At 33.5% G+C, this 27,412-nt stretch overlaps 1 protein-coding gene across 24 annotated transcripts in view; it reads right to left on the reverse strand.

Annotated features, from left to right (window-relative positions):
- Window positions 1-27,412, reverse strand: part of DLG1 (discs large MAGUK scaffold protein 1) — a 280,182-nt gene that overhangs the window by 107,078 nt on the left and 145,692 nt on the right. For all 24 annotated transcript variants that reach the window (XM_076002734.1, XM_076002732.1, XM_076002729.1 and 21 more), the window contains 5 exons: window positions 17,433-17,486; window positions 8,526-8,576; window positions 5,262-5,386; window positions 3,364-3,533; window positions 1,186-1,322 (listed from right to left, as the gene is read on the reverse strand). In XM_076002734.1, coding sequence (XP_075858849.1) covers window positions 1,186-1,322; window positions 3,364-3,533; window positions 5,262-5,386; window positions 8,526-8,576; window positions 17,433-17,486 — 537 coding nt within the window. The remainder of the gene's footprint in view (window positions 1-1,185; window positions 1,323-3,363; window positions 3,534-5,261; window positions 5,387-8,525; window positions 8,577-17,432; window positions 17,487-27,412) is intronic.

A 27,412-nucleotide genomic window follows, 5' to 3' on the forward strand; every position in this document is an offset into this window, starting at 1 on the left:
CAGGTGTGAGCCACTGTGCCCAACTTGCATTTACTTATGAAACCACAGGCAACTCAGAAATATTCTACCTTGTATTGACTTTCCTTCATTCTCTGTCTCACTTTTCATTTTCACTCACTCTAGCTTCCCTGAGATCACATCTCCCAATAACACCTCAACACATTAGCTTTTCTTCAGGTTTCGTTTTTCTAGTGAATGTGGGCTAAGACAGTTATTCATGAAGACTGGATAAATAAACTGTGGTGTAGTCATACAGTAGGATATTACATAGAGGTGAAATGAATGCATTTCAGCTTTCGACAATGATATAGCAAGTCTTAATAAAAAAAATTGAGTGAAAAGGTATTACAAGATACTTTTAATTAAAAGATACTTTTAAATTAAAAGATACTTTCCATATAGAACAATAGCTTTTAAAAAGGTTTCAAAACAAATAATATTAAACAAAATATTTAGGATGTGATTAAACAATTTTTAAGAAGCAAACGAAAGCACTTTGGGAGGCTAAGCAGGAAGAATAGCTTGAGGTGAGGAGTTTGAAACAGTCTGAGCAACACAGTGAGACGTCATCTCTACAAAAAATATAAAAATTAGCCAGGCGTGGTGGTGCACACCTATAGTCCCAGTTACTCCAGAGGCTGAGGCAGGAGGATCACTTGAGCCCAGGAGTTGAGATTGCAGTGAACTATGATGATGCCATTGCACTCCAGTCAGGACAACAGAGCAAAACTTGTCTCAAAAAAAGAAAAGCAAAGGAATATGAAACACAGAATGATTAACTGATTGACTAACGTTCTAGTTCTTAGGTGGGTAATGACTTTACTAGTTCTCATTATATTATTAATTAAGGTAAAACAAAAGAGGATCATGTATAAACAAATGATGATATTGTGTTACAAACCTGAGAATTGTGATCACACAATTTTATGTATCTGAGCCTTCAACACTTCAACAAAAAAAGGAAGGAAAAGAAAAAAAAAAGAATAAAAGAAAAAGAGGGGAGCTGGTAGAGAAAGTGGAAATGGCAAATAAAGATAATACTAAGAATCATTTCTCAGGATTTAATAAAGCAAGGCTAGGATTTACTCATGTCAACCTTTTTGGTATGTAGAAATTCCAGAGTCTCTCAGAAAAAAACCTCAGACATCAAAATGATTTAAAAGACAATAGATTTCTCATACTTACTGCTAGAAGTTTATCTCCAATCTGAAGTTTGCCATCCTTATGTGCTGCACCTCCTTCAATTATTTTAGTTACATAGATGCTATTATCCCCAGGGATATGCTGATTTCCAACACCTCCAGCAATGCTGAACCCAAGACCTATATGGAAAATACCAGTTTTAGATTCTCATCAATAAATGTGAACTTGGCCAGGCGTGGTGGCTCATGCCTGTAATCCTAGCATGCTGGGAAGGCTGAGGCGGGAGGATCGCTCAATGTCAGGAGTTCGAAACCAGTCTGAGCAAGAACAAGACCCCGTCTCTACTAAAAATAGAAATAAATTAATTGGCCAACTAAAAATATATATAGAAAAAATTAGCCGGGCATGGTGGTGTGTGCCAGTAGTCCCAGCTACTTCGGAGGCTGAAGCAGAAGGATTGCTTGAGTCCAGGAGTTTGAGGTTTCTGTGAGCTAGGCTGATGCCACGGCACTCTAGCCCAGGGCAACAGAGTGAGACTCTGTCTCATTCATTCATAAATAAATAAATAAATAAATGTGAACATAAGCCTAGCAAGAAATGTTTGAAAACTAGAACATAATGATTCCATCATACTAATGTTTTTTAAAATAGAAAAGAGTATTTAGTTATCTACTTTTTAAATTTTAAGTATGTGTTCTGCAATCAGAGGATAATTATATAGAGATATATAGCTGCTCCTAGTTACAGATTCTTTTTTTCCTCCGGGTTCCATCTTAAAATCTTTTTGTAAATGGACTTGTTAGCTCAAAAGAGATGTTGTAAAATTATGTTTTACTTTTGTTTCCATAATAATTGTGCCTGTTACTAACATTTTTAATTAAGTGATTAAAATAATTGAGAACATTAAAGTTATTCAACTATTTGAGAAGATTATTTTAAAAGATTAAAATAATTAAAATAATTTTTAAAAGATTAAAATAAGAAGAAATAATAACATCGTCTGTGGTGGGCAGAACCAACTGGCTTTAAAACTGTGGATACTTTTGTTCTTTTTTCAATATTCTATGTACAAACAATATTAAATAAGAAATTTCTGTAATTCACAAATCCCGTAAAGTTCAGTAGCAGATAAATTCCCATCTCTCTCCCATCTACTCCTTTTTCATTTGTTGGAATTCTGCCTCTAACATGATGCCAAATATTAGAATTAATATTTCCATTTATTTATAATATTTCCATTCCATCAATGTTTTCAGAATTCAGAAATCACATCTTAACAGTTCTTAGTGCAGATGTTGCTCTCATGATACACACTAATAAATACTTTCTTCTTTTAACTTAGACTGTGCACCTGTATTTAAAAAATACCTTGTAGATTAATTATCACAAGTTAATATCAACATTATACATGACTTCAAAGTATTCAAGGGCAAGATTATTTGATTTTTTTTTAATGTTAGAAGTCTTTCACATAATGATACTTAATACAAACAGGGAGACATAAAGTAAGAGATTTTGTTCTCTACTTTTAAAAACTATTAAAGATGGATTATAGAAATGTTAAATATAAAAATCATATGGAATTTATTATTAAGTTATATGTATGCTTATAGCAATAAAATGTATAAAAGTATACACAGATTAACCTAAGAATTTTTCAAATGCTGCAATCTTGGTAGAGATGTAAACATTCTAAAATTCTACTTAGGAGAAAAATCAGTAGAAAAAATAAAGAAATTCTAAAAATCCACTTAAGTTTTATAGATTACTAGTATTACTGATCTTAGAATGTGTGTCATAAGTTAAGTTCATATGCATACTTAACTCAGAGATTTCTTTTTTTTTTTTTTTTTTTTTTTGAGACAGAGTCTCGCTTTGTTGCCCAGGCTAGAGTGAGTGCTGTGGCGTCAGCCTAGCTCACAGCAACCTCAAACTCCTGGGCTCGAGTGATCCTTCTGCCTCAGCCTCCCGGGTAGCTGGGACTACAGGCATGCGCCACCATGCCCGGCTAATTTTTTATATATATATCAGTTGGCCAATTAATTTCTTTCTATTTATAGTAGAGACGGGGTCTCGCTCTTGTTCAGGCTGGTTTTGAACTCCTGACCTTGAGCAATCCGCCCGCCTCGGCCTCCCAAGAGCTAGGATTACAGGCGTGAGCCACAGCGCCCGGCCTCAGAGATTTCTTAATTATTTGTCTTAGTTTTATTTAGCACATACCTTTAGGACCTTTAACGAGCTTTATTTCCATTATTTTTTCTGATACTGGTTTCCGTCTTTTTACATACAAACGTACAATAGACCCTGCTTCTTTCAATGCTTCAACTGCTTTGCTATGTGTTACATCACGAACATCTACTTCGTTCACTCGCAATATGCAGTCATTGACCCTGAGAAAAAAAATTAAATGTTAAAAATAAATGTTAAACATTAGAAAACTTAAATATTGATTTTCCACTTTGCCTGGTTTTTGTTATTTTCATTTTTAGGATAAAAAGAATTATTTACTTCAGAAAGTACAAATGAAGAAACTGCATATTAAATTCCAATGTATCAAATACCAAAATAAATACATTTAAACATTTCACAAGGGCCAGCAAAAGGAGCAAAAGAAATAGTGCAAATAACAGATTACAGAAAAATATTAAATAATAAAGCTACCATTTGTACGGTTATTACATGCTTATTATATGTGAGCATTAAGATATACTTTATAAAAATAGCAAATATTTATTTCGCACTAATCAAGATATTTCCTTAGTAAGGTTACTTCCTTCCTTGTACCAACCTGTAGATTGTAGATAGGTATTTTTAACAGTTTTACAGATGAAGAAACTGAGGCACATAGAATTTAAATAAGTTTTTCCAAAGCCACCCAAATAATAAGTGACAGAGCTATGATTCAAACAAAACTGAGGTTCAAACAAACTGAGTAACTACTTTAAGGTCACAGAGACAAGTGTCAAAACTGAGATTAATTCACTGATTTATCCAACAATAAATTTTTGAGTGGCTTTTCCAACCTAGATACTAGACTTATAAGAATGAAGTTATTTCTTGAAATTTATATAAAGATCAGTTCATTTAATTAAAAGGTTTCTTATGGAATTAGCTTATCATAATTTGACACGATATTATTATATTTTTTTAAAAGTTTGATTTGTTTCTAGTCCTAACCTTTCCCCTAGCTCTGGTCTCAGTTTAAACTACATGGTATTCCATTAGGAAAAACAGTCAGTCATCTCAAATTGGGCAGGAAAGGGGAGTAAAACATAATTAAAATATTAAAACCGGTCCTGACAAACTTCCAGTAACAGAATTAGGAAGTAAATGTCTACATTTACATGAATGGTCAAATTATTAATTTTTATATCTAATTAACTTAATATGCCACCTGTCATATCCAGTGAGAAGCTAAGTTTAGAAACTGAAGAGTTGCATAAGGTACCAATAATCTTAAAATAAGATGCTGTTTTTAACAGACCATATAAAACCCTTAGTCCTAAAACTTCAGGCTGTCACTATATATACACATGTGTATGAAACAACAAACAGGGAAACAAGAAAAGTACCATAATTTATGGGCCAAGGAAACAACAAAGTTTGCAAAAGACACCCTCCAAAATGAAGTACTAAATTTAAGTAAAACACCAATGTTATTTTCATCTATTCAATTAAGAAAATATATTAATTTTTTAAAAGTCTGCATAAATTTTGTGGTATGAGATACAACTCAGGTATGTATGATGTTTGTATCTCAAATAAGTTTATACACATCTTTTCTGACCAGAAAAGAAATGGAAAATATTTTGTGAATGTATTTGAAAATACAAAGAGAAATGCCTGATTTCTATAAATATGTTCATAAACATTTAAACCATCAAATTTATTATTCAAAATGTTATTTGTCTAGGATAAAACTGAATTCCTAAATGAAAAAAGGGAAACAATGCTTAGAGCATAATTCTCTCATTCATTCATTTGAATGCTGTTTGAGCACCTACCCTGTATTAGTTATTATGATAGTGTTTCTTATTTGTATTTATCTGTTGCCCAGTTTGCTTCAAGAAAAATATGCAAAGTGGATTCAGCATCACAATATAAAGTGCAAAACATACCGCAATCTTCCATCTTGGGCAGCTGCTCCCCCTGTGATAATTTTGGTAATGAAAATACTTGAGTCATCTCCAATGTGTGGGTTGTCTGTACCTCCTGCAATGCTGAAACCAAGCCCTGAATTTCCCTGAGGATAGAGGAAAAACATTTGAGACTGAATAAAATTTGTCTTTATTGATAGGCTCCTGTAACTGCAGGACCTAGAAACTGTACTAACATAGGGAACATGACATATAACAGTATATGTATGGGTAAAATGAAGATTCCAAATTAAATGGACATACTCTTAATATAAGGAAAGTCCTTTCAGAGGAATTACTACTGAGTATGTAAGGTTGAAGAAAAGGTACTTTTGAAGTCTAGTCTGCAGTTCTTTCTTTAAACATATATGTAATTTGTCCTTGGATTAGCAGTTCATCTGCAGAGGTGTCACTGTAAGTCCTTTTCTTTTAGACTGTACCTCAGCCATGTGTGGTAGAGCAAATATCTATTAAAAGACAGATGCTGAAGTGATCTTTCTGCGGCTATTATTTCTGAATAAGTAATAACAATATATTATTTCAGCCTTTTAAAAAACAAGGGGCAAAGGGTGGTGCTTTTTTTCTGTTAACTTGCCATTGGCTTATTTAATTAATTAATTAATTAATTTATTTTTTTTGAGACAGAGTCTCGCTTTGTTGTCCAGGCTAGAGTGAGTGCCATGGCGTCAGCCTAGCTCACAGCAACCTCAAACTCCTGGGCTCGAGCGATCCTTCTGCCTCAGCCTCCCGAGTAGCTAGGACTACAGGCATGCGCCACCATGCCCAGCTAATTTTTTATATATATATCAGTTGGCCAATTAATTTCTTTCTATTTATAGTAGAGACGGGGTCTCCCTCTTGCTCAGGCTGGTTTTGAACTCCTGACCTTGAGCAATCCGCCCGCCTCGGCCTCCCAGAGAGCTAGGATTACAGGCGTGAGCCACCACGCCTGGACGCCACTGGCTTATTTTAAAACAACCAAATTGTAGCTGCTAAGTAATACCTGCCATCAATCCTTGACATGTTTAACTAATATACCTGAATAGCAAAAGGCTTGTTTAAAACTTGAGTTAGGAGTCTCGGTCTGTTGCCCAGGCTAGAGTGCAATGATGTCATCATAGCTCACTGCAACCTCAAACTCCTGGGCTCAAGTGATCCTCTTGCCTCAGACTCATGACTATAGGGACACACTGGGCTAATTTTTAAACTTTTTGTAGAGATGGGGTCTTCCTATGTCATTCAGGCTAGTCTTGAACTGCTGGCCTCAAGCAATTCTGTCTCAGCCTCCCAAAGTGCTGGCATTACAGGTGTGAGCCACCATGCTCAGCCAAGGCATTTTTTTTTTTTAAATACTGAAAGCCTAACCTAAGGATTTAACATTGGTGAGCCTTTTTGATAGCAAAGCAAATTTTGCTAAAGCATCTCTATTTTTTGCTTGTTTTACAAACAGGAGAAACTGGATTTCTGATTAGTATTTTCTTCATAGAAAGGGTTCTACTGCTACAACGAGTCTTTAAAAACAACTGATTTAGGCAATGGTATTAAAAAAGTGTTTATTTTTGCAGGTATGTTCTAACTCAGGATTTCAGGCAATGCAAGCAAGTGGATATATCTGGACTTATTATTTACCTGCTAGTATTAAATAGCTTCAATACCCACTCTACTACCATTTGTCTTAAAATTCTATTTTAATAAAAAAATGTTTTTCAACCTAAACTCCTCAAAAGTTACTAGAATCTCAATAACTAACTGGGGGTGGCGTAACCAAGTTACTTACGTACTTATTTTTCAACCACTGAAAACGCAATGTATAGTCTTGACTAAATAAAAGAAATTAAAGAGGCACCGGGAAAGGATGAAAAATGAATAAAATAAAAATTCTGGAAATGTCACAAAATACCATATTAAAATATGTACAATATGTTAATACTGTGCTTACTTGAATGTTATTCAGGCATCTACCTAACTTGTTGAATAGGTGACCTGAATTTAGGTTTGTAGGCAATAAAATCTATTATACATGTAGCAGACCCTCTGAATTCTATTTATTTTTCTCAGAGTCTTATTCTAGCTTCAAAAATAAATCTAATCTAGGATTTTAGTGTTAAATATATACTCATTCATTTAGAAAATTTACTTGTATAGAACACTAAATTTCCATAAAATGCTAGTCAGACAAGGTGGCATTACTAAAATACACTATAAATTGAATGCAGATTTTTTTTTTTTTTTTTTTTTTTAACAGAGACAGGGTCTTGCTCTGTTACCCAGGCTGAAGTGCAGTGGTGTGATCATTGCTCACTGTAGCCTCAAACTTCTGGTCCTATGCGATCTTTCTCCCCCTCGTAGCTGGGACTATAGGCATGCACCACTATGACTGGTTTATTCTTTAAGATTTTTCAAGAGACAGAGTCTGGCCATGTTGCCCAGGCTGGTATTGAACCCCTGGCTTCAAGCAATCCTCCCACTTCATACTTCCTGAGTTGCTGGGATTATAGGCGTGAGCCACCGCACCCAGCTCCTGAATGCAGATATTTTACGGGGAAAATACATCTCAAGAAAACTTACACATCTAGATGGCATCCTTAAGTTATTTTCTAATTGGGAGAATGCATGATAATAAGTTTTTAATATGGTCTTGTCCATTAGAACTATGGTTATTTTGCTAGGAAAGAAAATTGAGACAATGCCTAGGATACTAAATACCTATTTTAAATGATTATTTTATTTTTATAAGCATATAAATAGTAAAAACAAAATTAAAAGCAAGAAAAACTATCACTGTCTAGAAGAATCTAAGATGACGTGAACTAAATGAAACGTATGGTATCCTGGATGAGACTTTGGAAGAGAAAAACATAAAAACTAATAGAATCTGAATGTAGACTTCAGTTAATAATAATATATCAATATTGGTTCATTAGTTGAAACAAATTTACTCTAGTAATGCAAGATGTTAACAATAGGAGAAGCTGAGTCCAAGGTAAATGGAAACTCTTTGGACTATTTTTTCCAACTTTTCTATAAACCTAGAACTATTTTAAAATAAAAAGTTTACTTAAAAAATAATGTTAGTAAAGAAAAGGAACGTGTTCTGAAAATACCATGGCTCATTTTATGATCTGTGAACTTAGAAAATGCTCCATGGTTCTGTTTTAGAAAGATCTTCTCTCTTAGAATCTATATTTAGCAGTATATTTAAAAAGTTCTCTAAAACAACAGATTAAGATAATTAATAGTTTTTACCCTTTCAAGTGTGATTTCTTCATATTCATAATCTGCATCAGTGCCATTAACCTAATGGGGGAAAAGAGAAGTAGCTCAGAAATTCTGAGTGTAAAATCTAAAATAGCAAGACAAGTTCTACATGATTTATTAATGAAAACCTGTTAAATGTGACAGTAATCAAATAAAATATCTTCATTTTAATAATTTTAGGCAAGAATTTTAAGGAATAGAAGAGTACAAATATGATTAATGAGTTGACATTGATGGTATCATGACTCTTAAATAAAAAGGGAACATTCAGCTTTTAATATTTTTGAATGTGGACTACATTCTCTGCCTTGATCCACACATCTAATTAGTTGCCACCTCTTCCTGATTTGAATACTTCAATTTTTATGAAAACCATCATATCTTCATTCTCATTTCTATCACCTTAATTTAGGCCTTTGTGAAACCTCCTCTGGAATACTGCCAATGCTGAGTATTGGGGGTATTGGCAATGAATACTCAATTGCTTAGATTAGTATTCCCTAGTGCCCAAATCAGTCTCTGTGTTTTTGGAAACTCTTCTATCCTAGAAATATCGAAAATCTATAGCATGGTAATCAAAGCTCTATACAGACTGACCCCAATCTACTGCTCACCTTCATTTCTTACCTCTTCATATGCCTTACATGCCATGTAATTTGCATGACTTGTTTTTTCTATTATATATCCTGCAATTTCCCACTTCTACATCTAGAACTCTTGTGTTTCCTCTGTCACAAATTTCACTTACAAATTTTATGTCAAAATCAGATTCACCATTCAAGATACTGCTCACATCTTAGAAATAAGGCACATTCTTTTATTCCCCATTCTCTCTCGAAAGAAGAAACCCCCACAATGAGGGCGACTGGTGAAGGGGAAGAAACCTTTGGAATCAGATCAACCCAAATTTGAATCCTTGCTTTAAAATTTCTAGTGATAAGAGGCTGGGCATAATACTAAATCTAAGTCAAATGGAGTTTTTGATAAATGATATTTCTGAAGATTCCCTGCATCTTCCATTCCACATGCTCTTTTGCAACATGATTAAATCGCCCTGCCATCAAGAGGTGGAGTCTATTCCCCCTTCCCTTACATCTAGACAAGCCCTGTGACTACCTTTGATTTAAAAAAAAAAGTGACACAAATGATGCTAGGTGGATTCTGAGGATAGGTCATATGATGCCTTGCAGTGGGTTTGGCTTTATCCTAAATGCATTTTCATAGAACCCAGCAGCTATAATGTGAAGAAAATTCAAACAGCCTATGGGAAGATCCACAAAATTCAGGGGTCCTCAAACTTGTTAAACAGGGGGCCAGTTCACTGTCCCTCAGACCGTTGGAAGGCCGTTGGAGAGTGCAGCACACATTCCACACATGTGCACTATGGGCCCGGGACAAGTCGCCTGCTAGGTAGGACAGGCAGCAGCAGCAAAAACACCCGGTGGGCCAGATAAATGTCCTCAGCAGGCCACATGAAGCCCATGGGCTATAGTTTGAGGACCCCTGATCCACATGAAGGAGAACCAAGGCCCTTGGCTAAAAGCCGCAGCTGCACTCCTAGCCAGCAGTCAGCACCAGTTGTTAGCTACACAAATAAGGCTATTTGGAACTTCTGGCCTTTTCCAGTGCCCCATCCAGCACCATGTAAAGTGTAACTATCCGGTTAACCCAGAAAATCATGGGAAATAATGAAGCCACTACATTTCAGGGTATTTTGTTATGCAATGATACATAACTGCAACAGAAATAACATAACTACAACAGAAATAATGATATCTACACTTTGCTTTCTTTACAATACCATAAAGAACTAACTCTTAATTTGAGTCTAAAATAGGGGCTGATAGTTTTTTCTCCTTCAGGGCTTTTGAAACTCATCTCTACTACCCTTTTGGATTCTCAATTCTTGTGACTCTCATGGATTCAAACTCAATTATGACTTTATTTCCTCTTCTTTCTCATCTAAAGACATTTTCTTCTTATTTTAGGGATGATATGTTACAAAAGCATTTGTATATATGTACTTTTAATTTTTTAATTGTAATAAAATGTAAGTAATTTACCATCTTTACCATTTTAAAGTGTATAGTTCAGTGGTATTTACATATATATATTTTCTAGTAACACGAGTTGTAAAATACATTGCCATTCCTTTGGATTTTGCATATGATGGTTTTCTATCAGTCACTGCAGGTAGATTGAGCAAGCTTTGTTTTTGTGTTTTCTTTTTTAAACGTGCATTCAACTAGATATGATTCAGAATAGATCAGCACTCCCTTTTTTATCATTATAGTTAAGTAAAAAATTGCCTGGCAGTCTACAAAACAGGATTTGCTTTAAGACCAACCCACAGAATTAGTTGGAAACTAACAGCACTGGAACCTGCTGGGCCAGGATATAGTCTTGTTTAGCCAAGTGTCTACAGCATTAAGAAAACAGTCATGGTTGGAGGCACAAGGCCTGTAGCATTAGCTGCGGAACCTTAATGATGTGACTGCACAGCTTCAGCCTCAAACATTTGCAGGGTGATCACCATTGAGGGGGCACGTAGATGTAGCTGGTGTTTCTGGGGTCTGGTAGGTGGGCACAGTGACTGGGTGGGTGGGGCAACAGGAGTTGGGGAGTGAGTAGTCAGCAGGGTACCTATTGACATGGCCATAATGGTCCTAGCAACCATGCCCATAGTGATTGGGAGGGGGGAGCAGGGTACACCACAGCATGCTGCACCACTGTGGTGTGATGGGTGATGGTGGTAGGTGGGGTTTCCACATACAGTGGCAGTGTTTAGTATGTGCCGTGCTGTGTGCATGGGCTCTACTGGGGGTAGGCACTTCACGCCCTTTTATTTCACATTTTTGTTAATATAATTAATGTACTCATATTCCCAACTGGTTGCTGCTAGTATAATGGAATACCATTTACTGGTTACTTTTTACATTGTACAATTTTTTTTCTTTTTAATATAACTGACTTTAATTATAGGCACATACAAGCCATAAAGAAGTAGAGAAAAATTTATAACACAGATATCTTCAGTCTCTTATTGGCCCAAGGATTTTATTTTTAATTTTACGATCAGCCAACACTAACATACTGAAACAGGACCAATTCTATTACATGAACGGTATAAGATTTGTCCAAGGGAAGATAAAAAGAAGCCTAATTTATTAATTTCCTATTGTCTAGGTTTAATTCAGTAATAACTTTCTAACTATAGAGTAATATATCAAAATCTAAGATTTTATCTATCAATATTCACATGACTCATGGTTCATATTAACACATAATCTCAGGCAATTCAAAATCCCAAAGCATAAACCATTACAAAGTAAGAATCTAAAAATAAAAAAGTATTAGAAAAAAGAAAAATGTTCTTCCTAATAAAAATTAACATAATTAAATACAAAGTAATAACTCTCAAAAAGTTTAAAGTTTTTCCTAAATAATGGATTTAGGTTGACTGTAGAATATTGTAGTTATCAATTATATTACATGTGGAAAAACTGAAGCTTTATTTTATGTAACAAGGCTACCAAAGTCCAACTGAATGAATTTTCCTAACCTTCAGTCCTTATGGATTGTCTTGGTGAAATAAAGAGAGGAGAAAGGATGGGAACTTTTCAACACATTACTTCATTTCTCTTTCTTTACTGGAACTAGTAAGAACTCTAGAATTTTTGTCTTTAATTTTGTCTTTCCTTAATGTTTTTACTATTTTAGGACAGAACAGGGATGAATGGAAAGAGAATCAAACTCAGTGTAAATGAAATTACAGTATCAGTTAATACTCAAAATTGAGTATAACACATCATACTTAATGGCAAAAGACCAAAAACTTTCTCCTAAGGATCAGGAACAAAACAAGAATGTTTGCTCTCACCAATTCTATTAAATATTGTAATGGAAGTTCTAGACAGGGCAACTAGGCAAGAAAGAGATAAAAAATGCATCCAGATTAAAAAGGAAGAAATAAAACTATATTTGCTGATGATCTGATCTTGTACACAGAAAATACAAAGAAATCTACATGAAAAAACTATTGGGGCTAATAAGTGAGTTCAACATGTTTGCAGGACAAAAGATAAATACCTAAAAGTCAATTAAATTTCCATATAAAAGCAATAAAAAATCCAAAAATAAAATTAAGAAAACAATTCCATTTATAATAACATCAAAAGAAAAAATAATTAACATTGTTGAAAGGAATTAAAGAAATAAACCTATCTATTTATAATTAATTGATTTTCTACAGGGGTGTCAAGATCATTCAATATGGAAAAATAGTCTTTTCAACAAATGGTGATAGGCAAACTGGATATCCACACGACACAACAATGAAGTTGGATCTCTACCTCACACTACAAAAAAATTAACTCAAAATGAATAAAAAACCAAAATGTAAGAGCTAAAACTATAAAACCCTTAGATGAAAACTTAAGTGTAAAACTTCATGAGGTTGGAGTAGGCAATGGTTTCTTAGATACAATACAAAAAGTGACAAAAGAAAAAATATATAAATTGGACTTTCGTGTTTCAGAGGAAATTATCAAGAAGGTGAAAATATATAATCTACAGAATGGAAGGAAACTTTTGCAAAACATATCTGATAAAGAACCTGTATCCAGAATATATAAAGAACTCCTTCAAAGCACTAATAAAAACCAAATAACTCAATTAAAAACAGTCAAGTAATCTAAATTGACATTTTCCCAAAGATGATATGCAAATGGCTAATAAACATACGAAAAGATGTTCAACTTCATCAGTCATTAGAGAAATACCAATTAAAGCCACAATGAGCTATCACTTCTTACCAACTAGGATGGCTATAATCAAAAAGATCATAACATCATTAGTAAGGAATAACAAGATTGTTGATGATGTGGAGAAAGTAGAAACCTCTTACATTGCTGATGGGAAGGTAAAATGGTACAGTGACCTTGGAAAACAGTTTGGCAGCTCCCTGACAGATTAAACACAGTTATCGTATGACCCAGCAATTCCTTTCCTAGGAATATGTGCAAGAGAAATGAAAACATATGCCCATACAAAATTTGTAATGATACTCATATCAGCATTATTCATGATTTATTATGAATAACTCCACAATTCAAATGTACATCAACTCATGAGTAGGTACACAAAATGTAGTATATCTGTACAACAGAGTATTTTTAGGCAATAAAAAGGAATGGATTATTGATACATGTCTCAACAGGGATGAACCTTAGAAACATTATGCTACATGAAAGAAGCCAGACACAAAAGTTCACATATTGTACAATTCTATTTATAAGAAAAGTTCAAAATAAACAAATCCATAGTTACTTAACGTAGATTAGTGGTTGCCAGGTGCTGGGCGTAGAGTAGAATGGGAAGTGATTGCTAATGGGCAAAGGATTTCTTTATGGGGTGATAAAAATGTTCTGGAATTAGAAAGTGGTGATGATGACACAAAGTTGGGAATAAACTAAAAATCGCTGAATTGTATACTTTAAAAGGGTGGACTTTGTGGTATGTGAATATTTCAACATAAAATTTTTTTAAGGTGAAAAGGTAGAAAAAGGTGAGTAATAACATAAAATCAAATAAAATGACTTAGTATGTTTTAGACATTATGTTATAAAAAGATAAAAGTATTAATATACTTTGCTGATGGCAGTATGGGGTAAAAATATATTGATATATTTTTGTTGAAGTATAAATCGGTAAAACTTTGTGAAATGCAATTTGGCAATGATGATCAAATCTAAAAATTAACATACTTACTAAGCAATTCTATTTATATGAATATATTCTAATTATGTACAATTTGCCCCCCGTAACTGCGGGTTCCACATCCAACCACTGGATGGAAAATATATGGGGGGAAAAATTAATTAAAAAAAAACAATATAACATACTACACATAAAAATACAGTATAACTACTTATGTAGGATTTATATTATATTAGGTATTACAAGTAATCTAGAGATGATTTAAAATATATGGGAGGCTGTGCATGGGTTATAGGCAAATACTAGATAATTTTATAGTAAGAGACTTGAGCATCTGTGGGTCCTGGTATCCATGGGACTCTTGGAACCAATCCCCCTGTGGATACTGAGAGATAACTGTACTTACATATACATACAAAAATATCTACAAAATTATCACTAGGGCATCAATATTAAATGGTAAAAGTTTGGAGACAACACTTAGATACACCTGCAATGTGTATAAGGACATATATGAAATTACTAACGCTTTTTGCTTTAGGCAAGGGTAACTGGATGATTGACAGCAGGAGTGGAAGATGCGATTTGCTTTTCACTGGATATCTTTTTGCATCTTTTGAATTTTGTACTAAGTATATGCATTAGCTTTTCAATTACTTACTTAATTTTGGCAAGTGTAATGACTGTAGCCAGAAAAAAATGTGTTGTAAGGCAGCAACTGCAATTTTTCTTATGTTTATTCATCAATACATAGCAAGTAATAAGTGATCAGGGAATTAACAATGGGATAAGAAATAAGTTTAAAAACCATTCTGGAATATATTTTAATATATTCAGAATGAAATTCCTCAGTCTCTTAAAAGCTTAAAGTTGTTTTACCCAAATAAAACATTGTTTTTGCCTATATGCTGCAAGAGCCACACAGAACAGTTACTGCCTGCTATTGTCTGAATGTTTGTCCTGCAAAACTCATGTGGAAATTTGATCCTCAATGTTGGAGGTGGAGCCTAATGGGAGGTGTCTAGATCATAGGGACACATCTCTCACAAATGGATTGGGATCATCTTCATAGTAATGAATGAGTTCTCACTCTATTAGTTCCCATGAAAGGTGATAGTTAAAAAGAGCCTGCACCTCCCAGCTCTCTCCTGCTTCCTCTCTCACCATGTGATCTCTGCATATGCTAGCTCCCCTTCACCTTCTGATATGAATGGAAACATCCTGTGGTTTTCATCAAAGGCCCAATTTTTGAGCCAGCAGAATAGTGAACCAAATAAACCTCTTTTCTTTATAAATTACACAACTTCAGGTATTCCTTTATAGCAACACTAAATGAACAAAGACAACATTTCATATAGTTTTCTTTTAAGTATGACAAAGTACTTTGATAAAGTACCACCCCTTGATAAATCTTGCTTGAGGAATTGAAATTTAACTTATGTCCTTACATACAGAAAAAGGTTAATGTATCAGGCCTGCTACTGCTAATATCTCTAAAAGGGCCTGCTTCCAAGGTTGAGTCTTAGGCGGGATCTGGGAACTTGGATTTTGGGAGTGTTCCTACCATTTCTGAACTTACAGGGTGGTTTCTTGTGCCTAGACTTTGTAGAGACAAGACTTTTTATGCTAAACATCTGCTTTCCTTTTGGGAGTCTGGAAATGTGGCATGTGCTAGACAGAAGGTGCCTATGTCATCAACTGGCAATAAAAAACCTGGGTGGTGAGTCCATTCCAGGCTTTCCTGGGCAGAAACATGGCATACACATTGCTGTATTTTCACTGCTGGGGGAAAAAGTGCTTCATGGAAAGAAAAAAGTATAAGGAAGTCTAAATATAGATTCCTCTAGACATACGGCCTTATGATCTAACTGTGGATCCTCACTTACTATATAGCTACAATAAATTTTAGCCATGAGTAAACTATATGCTCAGTCTTGTGAGTCTCCAATCAGGAAAGTGGTCTTGGAGACCCTAACATACCTTGCTAAGCAAGAAAAATATTTTTTCAATAATATGTTATACAAACTTGAAATTGTACAACTTTTTTTTTTTTTACTTTAAGTTTATTGCTTGGTATGTTAATCTTCCTTCCAATTTGTAGACATTACCTCTAAAATGCATGTACATTTTCTTTGTCAATATTATCATTTTCTGTTAGTTCTTATATATTAATATTAACCTTTCTGCTGAAAGAGTGTTAAAATAAAAACATTTAATCACTGACTACTCCACTATCAAAAATAAAACTTCAACAAAGAGAACAAGTAAGGGAGAAATAAAAGTATGTGAAAAATATACTAACAAAAGTACAAATTCTGCTTGACTAAGTATTCTACATCAGTGTGAAAGATAATATCAAATGAAATGAAGAATCTCAAAAAAGGTAGAATAGCTTTCTCGGTTTGGTAGTAAGTCTTATTATCTGAAGTTTTTCAAAAATCCCCAAATATCTGAAATATCCATATTCACATAAATACAAACAGAATATAAAGCCAAATAAAATGTTTTAAAGTACTAAGTGAAAATCAATTATAGTTCAAATAGGGAAGTAAAGGATTTTTACAGTCCATAAAACTATGCACCATTTGAATAAAAAAAAAATACACTGGTACTACTTCTATTTAACCTATGGGTACTATTTCTACATCTCCAAAGGTATTTTTCCTTTGGAGTGAAAATGTTAGATCAGATTCTGTTGTTCTGGCTATTTATCTTCAAAAGAAAGAGGACTTTTTAACAACATAAGTTTAGAGAGAAGCACTAATCAATTTAAGATTAGAAAGTTAGAACTAATTATTTTAATATACAGACACGTACAAACCTGGTTTCTAAAAATATAGTCACTGAATTAGACTTTTAAATGACTTTTTAAATACATGGCATTGTGTAAGTGACCACTGTTTAGAGATAGCCTTTAGTGAAAATTAGTCATCAAAACTTAAAAATAAAACTATACATTTTTATTTTAAAATTTCTGCTTTATGCATGTATTGAAAAAAAAGCAACCAAAACAGAACAGTAATGCTTCATTTACTAGAGCAATTAGAGTTATAGTATGTAGTTATAGAACATCTTAAATAAAATGTATTGGAGAGAAAAATACTGTGATCTTAGTATCTATATCAAAAAGTGAACAGGAAAAGCAGAATTTAAATGTGGGGAGGAGATGGAACTTACATAAGTTGGTGTTTCCAAGCTATCTGTGTTGACCAGTACTGGAGGAGGATTTGCCTTTAAAGAAAAAATTATAAACGTTAGCTTAACAAGTAAATCACATAATATATTAACGTTCACAAACATTAGAAGCATATGAAAGACTTGCTACTTTTAAGTTATAATTTTATATGAGCTTTTAATATGTTAAACAATATATCTAGTTTTCAGAAACAAATGGAAAAAACTAGGTATAAGCAGTTAGTTTTTGAGAAATAAATTGCTATTTCTGCTAAAACAACCATATTTTTTAAAAATTTGCAAAGAAGTTCACTATAGCTTTCTAATAAAGATCCATCAATACTCTTTAGTATAACAAACAACTCTTTTTAGGTTGCTTAAAAATCATTAGGACCCTGTAAAGATTCCAATCATTTTATCACCCAGGAAAAAAATTTTTCTCCACAGTGAATTATGTTTGAACATGAAAAAGAAGTCTATCACAGGAGGAACTTGATCGCAAACTTTTAGAAACTTAGAAATATACTCTTAATGCAGAGGTCCCTGATTATTTTCAGCTTTGATTATTGTTCTCCACTGTTATTCTCGACCACCCACAGAATAATAATACTTTACAGTAAGAAAAACAAGTAGAATAACATATATTTAATTAAATTTGGACTTTAAAAAGTATGGATTTCTGGTTAAAAGATATTATGTTGTAGATGAAACTAAAAAATAAATCACAATTAATACCAAATGAAAACTGTATCTGAAAACTGATGTAATTCCCCTTCAAATTATTTCTTCTGCATATTTAAGATTATAAAAGTACCAAGTAAAACAACATTTTCAGAGAATAACTATCCTTTAAACAAACTTTAGGAGATATGTTTATAAACGTTAACAGTTCTACTCCAATTAAATAAAGAATTACACATAAAAGCCATATGAAAACATTATAACACAACCATTTTCTTCTAAATGTAGAGGCATTTTTATAAAGGTGAATATTCAAAGTTCATATGATACATTATTTTCAACAAAGTATTAGATTTGGATCTTCATATGATAAAATAGTAATATAAAGACAACACAGTTTCATGGTTTAAAAAATCATATAGTATATATACATTTGGGTTACACAAAGCAGCAGGTTAAAAATTAGTAGGTAATACTTTGTTATATATAAATAGACCATTAACTACAGTACTTTATATTCAGCCATACCACTGAATATAATAGTCTACTTTTGAATGATTCAGTGAAAACCAACCTAATAAACAAAAATTCCATGTGAAAGATTGTTATTTAAGCAAAGATACTCAACTTATAGACGTTAGAGATTTTACAAGTATTTGAAATTATTCATTTCTCAATGGCATATTGAGATTACTCAAATTGGTAATATTTCACTTCACTAAAAAAATTAATGATACAACTTCACGGCTAAAAAGCTTCACTGCTTATTCTGCTTAAGCAATTACAGAGGAGGTGGCAAGAAAGAACAAGGCTATTTTAAGTTACATTTTTCAAATATTATGGCAAGAAACCTTTTGGTTCCCTCTGCCTGGTCATTATCAAACATGTAGTGGAAGAAGTTGGTTTTTATAAAAATATAATTTATATCATAATTATTATAATGTTAGCTGCTTACCAGCACCAACTCATCATCGTATAGAAGTTACCTTTTGATTGTAATCATTTAAAAAGTCTTGCTAATATCGAAATATACATAAGCAAAATGATATAAAGTGTTATGCTTATTTCAATACAAAACAATGAGAGGTTGGGAGTAGGAGGCGTTACGGTTCAAATAAGAGTGCACATAGGTTGATGACTGCTGTAGCTCGTGATGGGTATACATGGAGTTCACTGCATTATTCTTGCTACAATTGAGTATTGTTGAAACTTTGCATAATAAAAAGTAAAGCAAAAAATCATATTAAGTACTCAATTTATAAGAGGTCAATAGCTAAGGCAGTTGTGAAATACTATGGGTTAGAGTTGCAATTAAGATATTATCATTCAGACTACAAAACTTATTTTAACATTTAAAGTTCATTGCAGAACAAAGACTATATAAAGACCAGTAAAAATGATTTATAATTTGATTTAAGGACACTAGATAAGTAATATATGTACAATAAGTTTATTTGTAGATCATGTCAGAATTAAGATGAATAAATGCTCAACCTGTAGGGAAACCCTGGGAATAAAAAACTTGAAATTGGACAAAAACCATGAATGTTCACATTAAGGATTAATCTAGAATTTCAATTTTAAAAAAATATCAGGATGATACAAAAACCTAGGTTTTTTTTTTTTTTTTTTTTGAGACAGGGTCTTACTCTATTGCCCTGTCTAGAGTGTAGTGACCTCACTATAGCTTACTGTAACCTCAAATTCCTGGGCTCAAGTGATCCTTTTGCCTAACTCTGGGACTACAGGCACATGGTATCACATTTGGTTAATTTTTCTATTTTTTTGTAGAGACAGGGTCTCACTCTTGCTCAGGCTGGCCTCTAACTCCTGACCTCAAGTGATTCTCCTGCCTCGGCCTCCCAAAGTGCTAGATTACAGGCGTGGACCACTGTGCCTGGCCAATCCTAGCCATTTGAAAAAGATATATCACAAAAAATGGTCCAAAATAAGAGGCTACAGAAAGCAATGAAGCTCAAGAGGCATAATGATATAACTGTCACAAGTTTAACCACCTAAAATAATGATAAAAATGTCTAAGAATGATTGTATTAGTAGATGGGGAATTAAAACATCTATCCTGGAATAAATGTACCCTGACCTACTAACTTGAGGTTTTCTAAGTTCTCATATTATAAAATATCGAAATGGCATCTGCCAAACTAGTACTCCATAGCTTTCCAATTTGGTGGAAGTGGGAATGGGAGTGAATGGGCTAGCACAATAGAAGAGATGTATAAAATTTGGCCACAAAAAGGGCACAAAAATAAAAACAGTAGCTAACCTAGCCAATTTAAGACCTTGGGATCCTTAACCAGGCCAGTGAGTAGCAGAATGGGTAATGTGGAATTTCAATTTTGCTTAGGAAGAAATCAAACAACAATAATAAAAAGACTTGGGAAGAATCTATGTGAAAGACATTTCAAATGAAGAAAAACCCTTCCATATATATACCTGATTGAAGTGACACTGTATCTCAAGACCTGGTCTAGGTCTCTCTTAACCTCACACTATCATTTAGTGACATTTGACTACAGGTAAATCACAACTATTATTGAAACTCACTTTCTCCATCTATAAAAAGATAGCAATGCCTGCCTTTTACCCAAGAGGACTGCTTACACAGACCACTTTATGTCTTGTGAAAGTCCCATTGGGAGAAGTGAGAAAAAAAAGGGGCAGAGACTACTTGAAGAAACAATGGACAAAACCTCCTAGATTTGACGAAAGACATGAATATAATCACTCAAGAAGCTCAATGAATTCCAAGTAAGATGAAGTCATAGAGACTCACACTGAGATACATTATAATAAAACTTTCAAAGGCAAAGAAAAAAAAAAAAAGGCAGATTTTTGAAGGCAGCAAGGTGAGAAATGACTCACCACACAGAAGAAAGTCTCAATAAGATTATCAGCAGATTTCTCATCAGAAACTTTGGAGGCCAGAAGACAAAGAGTGGATATATTCAAAGAGCTAAAAGAAGAAAAACTGTGAACTAAGAATCCTATTTCCAGCAAAACAATCCCTCAAAAATGAGGGAAATATTAAGATACTCTCAGATGTACAAAACATAAGAGAGTGTGTCACCACTAGAACTGCCCTGAAGAAGTGCTAAAGATCCTACAAGTTGAAATGAAAGGAAATAGTAACATAGTAACTCAAAGTTTTATGAATAAATAAAGATCTTAGGAAAGGTAAATACATATTATATAACTGTAAATAAAACATAATTGGTAATTATAAAAACATAATACAAAATTATAAAAGCTAGTAGTATTGCAAAAATGGTTGCCCTTTTGGTTTTCTACATGATTTAAGAGATTAACACATTTTAAAAATTACTGTAAAAAGTCAGCCTAAAAGTTAGATCTGTGTATAAAAGCTAATATTAGTAAATAACTAAAAGCAGTTGTTAATCTAAAAGCTAATATGATTGTAACTTTGGTTTGTAACTCACATTTTATCTTCTACATAATTTAAGAATGAATTACATTAAAAAATTACTAGTTTCTGTTTTTGAACATACAACATATTAAGATGTAATTGTGTGACATTAACAACTGAAAGGGGTAGAAACAGAGCTATTAAAAGAACAGAGGATTTTGTGTATTACTGAAGTTAAGCTGAAGCCTTCCCTGGTGAATTCTACCAAGCATTTAAAGTAAAACAAACACCAATCCTTTACAAACTTTTCAAAAACAAATTCAGAGATAAGAATACTTCCAAATTCATTTTATGAGGCCAGCAGCTAAAGACACTACAAGGAAAGAATACTATAGACCAATATGCTTTATGAACATTAATGCAAAAATCCCCAACAAAATACTAGCAACTGACATCAGTAGCATATGAGGTCTGTCCAGAAAGTATCCAGCCATTATTAATATAATGAGAACGTTTTGTGTGACATCAATTTAACTTGGCAGCCAAGGAGAGTGGACTGTAATGCGCATGTGTGAACAATGGTGAATTCACTGTACTAGTCCGTGGGGTGCTAGACGTCACTGACTAAGCATGTATACTGTGTGGCTGTCGTGTTCAAGATGACTGAGTGAATAGAGCCACAAAACTGCATCAAATTTTGCATTAAGCTGAACATTCCCCCATGGAAACCATTCAGATGATGATTCAGAAGGCTTTCAGAAACGATGCAATGAGTGCAGAGCAAATAAAAATGTGGCACAAACACTTTAAAGATGGTTGAGAATCTTTTGGAAGTGATCCACGTTCTGGAAGGTCTACAATAATCAAAACACCTGAGAATGTTGAATGTGTATGGGTTTGGGTAAGAGAAGCTGGGAAAACTGTGTGAGTTACCAAGGTGCCTATTTTCAAGGGGACTGAGGCATCACTGCTCTATGTAAAATGTTTCTTGTATCTTCTTCAATAAAAGTCTCTATTTTTCATGTTACATGGGTGGATACTTTCTAGACAGACCTCCTGTTACAAGGTTGAGATGCCATGACTATGTTGGATTTATTCCTGGAATATGAGGGTGGTTCAACATATAAAAAAATCGAGCAATCTAATGTACCATATATTAACAGAATAAATGAAAAAAAAAAAAAACGTGATCATCTCACTTGATGCATAAAAAGCATCTGATGAAACGCAACACATTTTCAGGATTAAAACACTGAACAAACTAAGAATGGAAGGAAATTATGTCAACATGATAAAAACCATATATACAATGTCCACAGTAAACATCATACTCAATGGTGAAAGACTGAAAGTTTTTCCTCTAAGATTAGGAAAAAGACAAGGGTATCCTCTTTCTCCATTTGTATTCAACATAACACTAACTGAATAGTTAAAGTTATAGCCAAAGCAATTGGGCAAGAAAAAGACAAGACATCCACATTACAAGTGAAAAATCAAAATTGTCTGTTCACAAATGCTATGAACCTTGTATGTAGAAAACCCTAAAGATTCCACAAAAATACTGTTAGAATTAACAAATAAATACAGAAAAATAGCAGGATACAAAGTCAACATGCAAAAATCGGTTGCATCTTTTTTTTTTTTTTTATTTTTTATTTTTTGAGACAGAGTCTCGCTTGTTGACCAGGCTAGAGTGAGTGCCGTGGCATCAGCCTAGCTCACAGCAACCTCAAACTCCTGGGCTCAAGCAATCCTTATGCCTCAGCCTCCCAAGTAGCTGGGACTACAGGCATGCGCCACCATGCCCGGCTAATTTTCTATATATATTAGTTGGCCAATTAATTTCTTTCTATTTATAGTAGAGACGGGGTCTTGCTCTTGCTCAGGCTGGTTTCGAACTCCTGACCTCGAGCAATCCGCCCGCCTCAGCCTCCCAGAGTGCTAGGATTACAGGCGTGAGCCACCACGCCCGGCCGGTTGCATCTTTTAACATTGAATAATCTATAAAGGAAACTAAGAAAACAATTCCATTTATGATAACATCAAAAACTTCAAAAAATATTTGGGAATTAATTTAATGAAGGAGGTAAGACTTGCACAATGAAAACTACAATACATTTCTGAAAGAAATTAAGAAGACATTTGAAGACTTCAGGTTATAAAATGGTAGCACAGAAACATGCTGGTTTCAATTCCAACCCCCACCCCCCTGAAAACCAAAAACATACATAAAATGCTGAGATTATCACCAGAAATATCCCAGAACTCAAACATGAAGATAAGACAGTTTGGGGGGCCACAGAGCAGTGAAAAAATTCTGAGAAAATAAGAGAACTAGACTTCTATATCTGAGAACATCAAACAGATGAGACCCAAATAAGAGTACCCCAAGGCATATAAAGACAAAGACTGAAAGTGAAAGAGTGGAAAATGATATTCCGTGAACCTGGAAACCATAAACGAGCAGGAGTAGCTTTAATTCCAACAGATAAAACAGAGTACAAATCAAAGACTGTAAAAGGAGACAAAGAAGATCATTACATAATGATAAATGGGGATCAATTCAGCAAGAGGACATAATAATCATAAACAGTCAAAGCAAGCCTCAGCACAAAGAACAAAGCTGAAGGCATCATACTACCTGACTTGAAAATTTACTACAAAGCTACAGTAACCAAATCAGCATAATATTGGCAGAAAAAAAAAGACACACAGACCAATGGAACAGAATGGAGAACCCAATTATAAGTCTACACAATTACAGCCAACTCATCTTTAGCAAAGGTGACAAGAACATACAATGGAGAAAGGGGATAATCTCTTCAATAAATGGTGCTGGGAAAACTGAATAACCACATGCAAAGAAAAGAAAATAGACCCCTATCTCTTACACAAAAATCAAATGTAAATTAATTGAAGACTTAAATCTAAGACCTGAAACTATGAAAGTACTAGAAGAAACTTTGGGGAAATGCTCCAGGAATAATGGGATCATATCAAGTTAAAAAGCTTCTGTATTACCAAGGAAACAATCAACAAAGTGAAGAGACAACCCACAGAATGAGAGTTAAAATATTTGCAAACTACCCATCTGACAAGGGATTGGTAACCAGAATGTACAAGGAGCTCACACAACTCAATAGCAATTAAATAAGTAATCTGATTAAAAATTTCAAAAAAAATCTAAAAGACATTTCTCAAAAGAAGATATACAAATGGTCAACAGGTATGTGAAAAAATGCTCAACATCAATAATAATCAGAGAAATGCAAATCAAAACTATAATGAAATATCTTTTAACCCAGTTAAAATGGCTTTTATCAAAAAGGCAAAAAGGAATGCTGGCAAGGATGTGGAGAAAGGGGAACACTCTTAAATGCTGCTGATGGGAATTTAAATTAGTACAGTCACTATGGAGAACAGTATGGAGGTTCCTTAAAAAACTAAAAATAGCAATTCTACTACTGAATATATATGCAAAAGAAAGAAATCAATATATGGAAAAGTCATGTGTACTCCGTTTATTTGTAGCACTATTTGCAATAGCCAAAATATGGAATCAAACTATGTATCCATCAATGGATGAATGGATAAAGAGAATATGGTATATATACATAATGAAATATTAATCAGCCATAAAAAAGAATGAAATCCTGTCATTTGCAGCAAAATGGATAGAACTGGAGGTCATTATATTAAGTGAAATAAGTGTAATAAGCTGAGCACAGAAAGACAAATATCAAATGCTGTTTGTCACTCATATATGTGGAAGCTAAAAAAGTAGATCTGATGAAGATAGTAGATTGGTGGTTACCAGAGGCCAGGAAGGATATGTGGATGATAAAGAGAAGTTAATTAATCGGCATAAATATTTGGTGTAATAAAAGAAATAAGACCCTAGTGTTAGATCAGTAGGGTGACTATAGTTTATAATAATCTATTGTATATTTTAAAACAGCCAGAAGAGAAGAAATCCAATGGTTACAGCATAAAGAATATTTAAGATGATGGATATCCCAAGTACACTGATTTGATCTTTACAAATTTTATGAATGTATTAAATTATCACATGTAGCCTGAAATTATGTATATCTATTATGCAGCAATAAAAATATTAAGAAGATACAAATAAATAAACAGAAAGAGATTATGTTCATGGATTCGAAGACAATATTATCAAATTGTCAAACAGTATCCAAAGCAATCTAGAGATTTAATGCAGTTTCTTTCAAAATCCCAATGGTGTTAAAGAAACAGAAAAACCCATCCTAAAATTCATTAGGAATCTCACAGCACTGCGAATAGACACAACAATCCTGAAAAAGAACAACAAAGCTGGAGGACTCACAATTTCTGTTCTCAAAATTTACTGTAACTACAAAGTTACAAAGTAACAAAATTACTGTAACTACAAAGTTACAGTAATCAAAACAGTGTTATACTGGCATAAAGAAAGACATACATACTGTTGGAACAGAGTCTAGAAATAAATACTATACACAAAAATCACCTGAAAATGGATCTATGACTCTAAATGTAAGACCTATAAGACTCTTAGAACAAAACACAGGGTAAAAGCTTCAAGATATTGGATTTGACATTGATTTTTGGATATGACACAAAGGCACAGATAATAAAAGAAAAAACAGTCAAACTGGACTTCATGAAAATTAATGAATTTGTGCTTCAAAAGACACAACCAACAGAATAAAAAGCCAATGTATATACAGAACAAGGGAAAATATTTGCAAATCATATCTCTGTTAAGAGGTTGATATCAAGTATAGATAGAGAATTCCTAAAAGTCAACAACAAAACCAAATAACCCAACTGAAAAATGGGCAAAGAACTTTCATAGACATTTTCCCAAAGAATATACATAAATGGCCAAAAGCACATGAAAATGTGCTCAACATCAGCAATTAGGAAAATGCAAATCAAAACTACAATGAGATACCACTTCGTATCCATTTGTCCAGCTACAATTAATAAAACAGAAAATAACAAAAGTGTTGGTGAGGATATGGAGAAATTGGAACCCTTGAGCACTCTGGTGAGAATCTAAAATAGTACAACCACTGTAGAAAACAATATGGTGGTTCCTAAAAAGAAAATTAAGAACCAGAATTACCATATGATCAAATAATTCCACTTCTGGGTACAATCAACAAAGAACTGAGAATCATGTCTCGAAGAGATATTTTTACAACTATGTTCACAACAGCATTATTCACAATAGCTACAATGTGGAAGCAATCCAAGTATCCACTGATGGATGAATGGATATGGAAAATGTAGCATATTTATACACAAACACACACATAGTGGAACATTACTCAGCTGTCAAAAGGAAGGGAAATCTGATATATGATACAAGAGGACGTAATACTAAATGAAATAAGCCAGCCACAAAAAAACAAATACTGTATGATTCTACATATATGTGGTCATTAGAGTAGTCAAAATCAGAGAACCAGAAAACAGAATTGTGGATGCCAAGGGCTGGGTGCGGGGAAGGAGGAAACGAGAAGATATTGTATAATGGGTAGAGAGTTTCAGTTTTGCAAGATAAAAAGACTTCTGGAGATAGATGATGGTAATGGCTGCACAACAATATGAACACACTTAATACAACTTAACTGAAAATTTAAAAATGGTTAAAATAGTAAATTTTAAGTTATATGGATTTTACCGCAATAAAAAGAGTTGGTAAAAAATATTTAACCTCAATCTTACTATAAAAATGCATCACACAGAAATTTAAGGATATGTTACAAATTAAGTAGCCTGTTCTCTTTTTTGTCATACTCATGACAGAAGACAGACTACAGCATTAATTTCAGATTAAAGGAGGCTATAGTGTCATGAAAACTAAACGCAATGTATGGACTAGCCAAAGGACCTGATTTTTTTTTTT

Source organism: Microcebus murinus, chromosome 1 (assembly GCF_040939455.1).
Source record: "Microcebus murinus isolate Inina chromosome 1, M.murinus_Inina_mat1.0, whole genome shotgun sequence".
Classification (NCBI taxonomy): Eukaryota; Metazoa; Chordata; class Mammalia; order Primates; family Cheirogaleidae; genus Microcebus; species Microcebus murinus.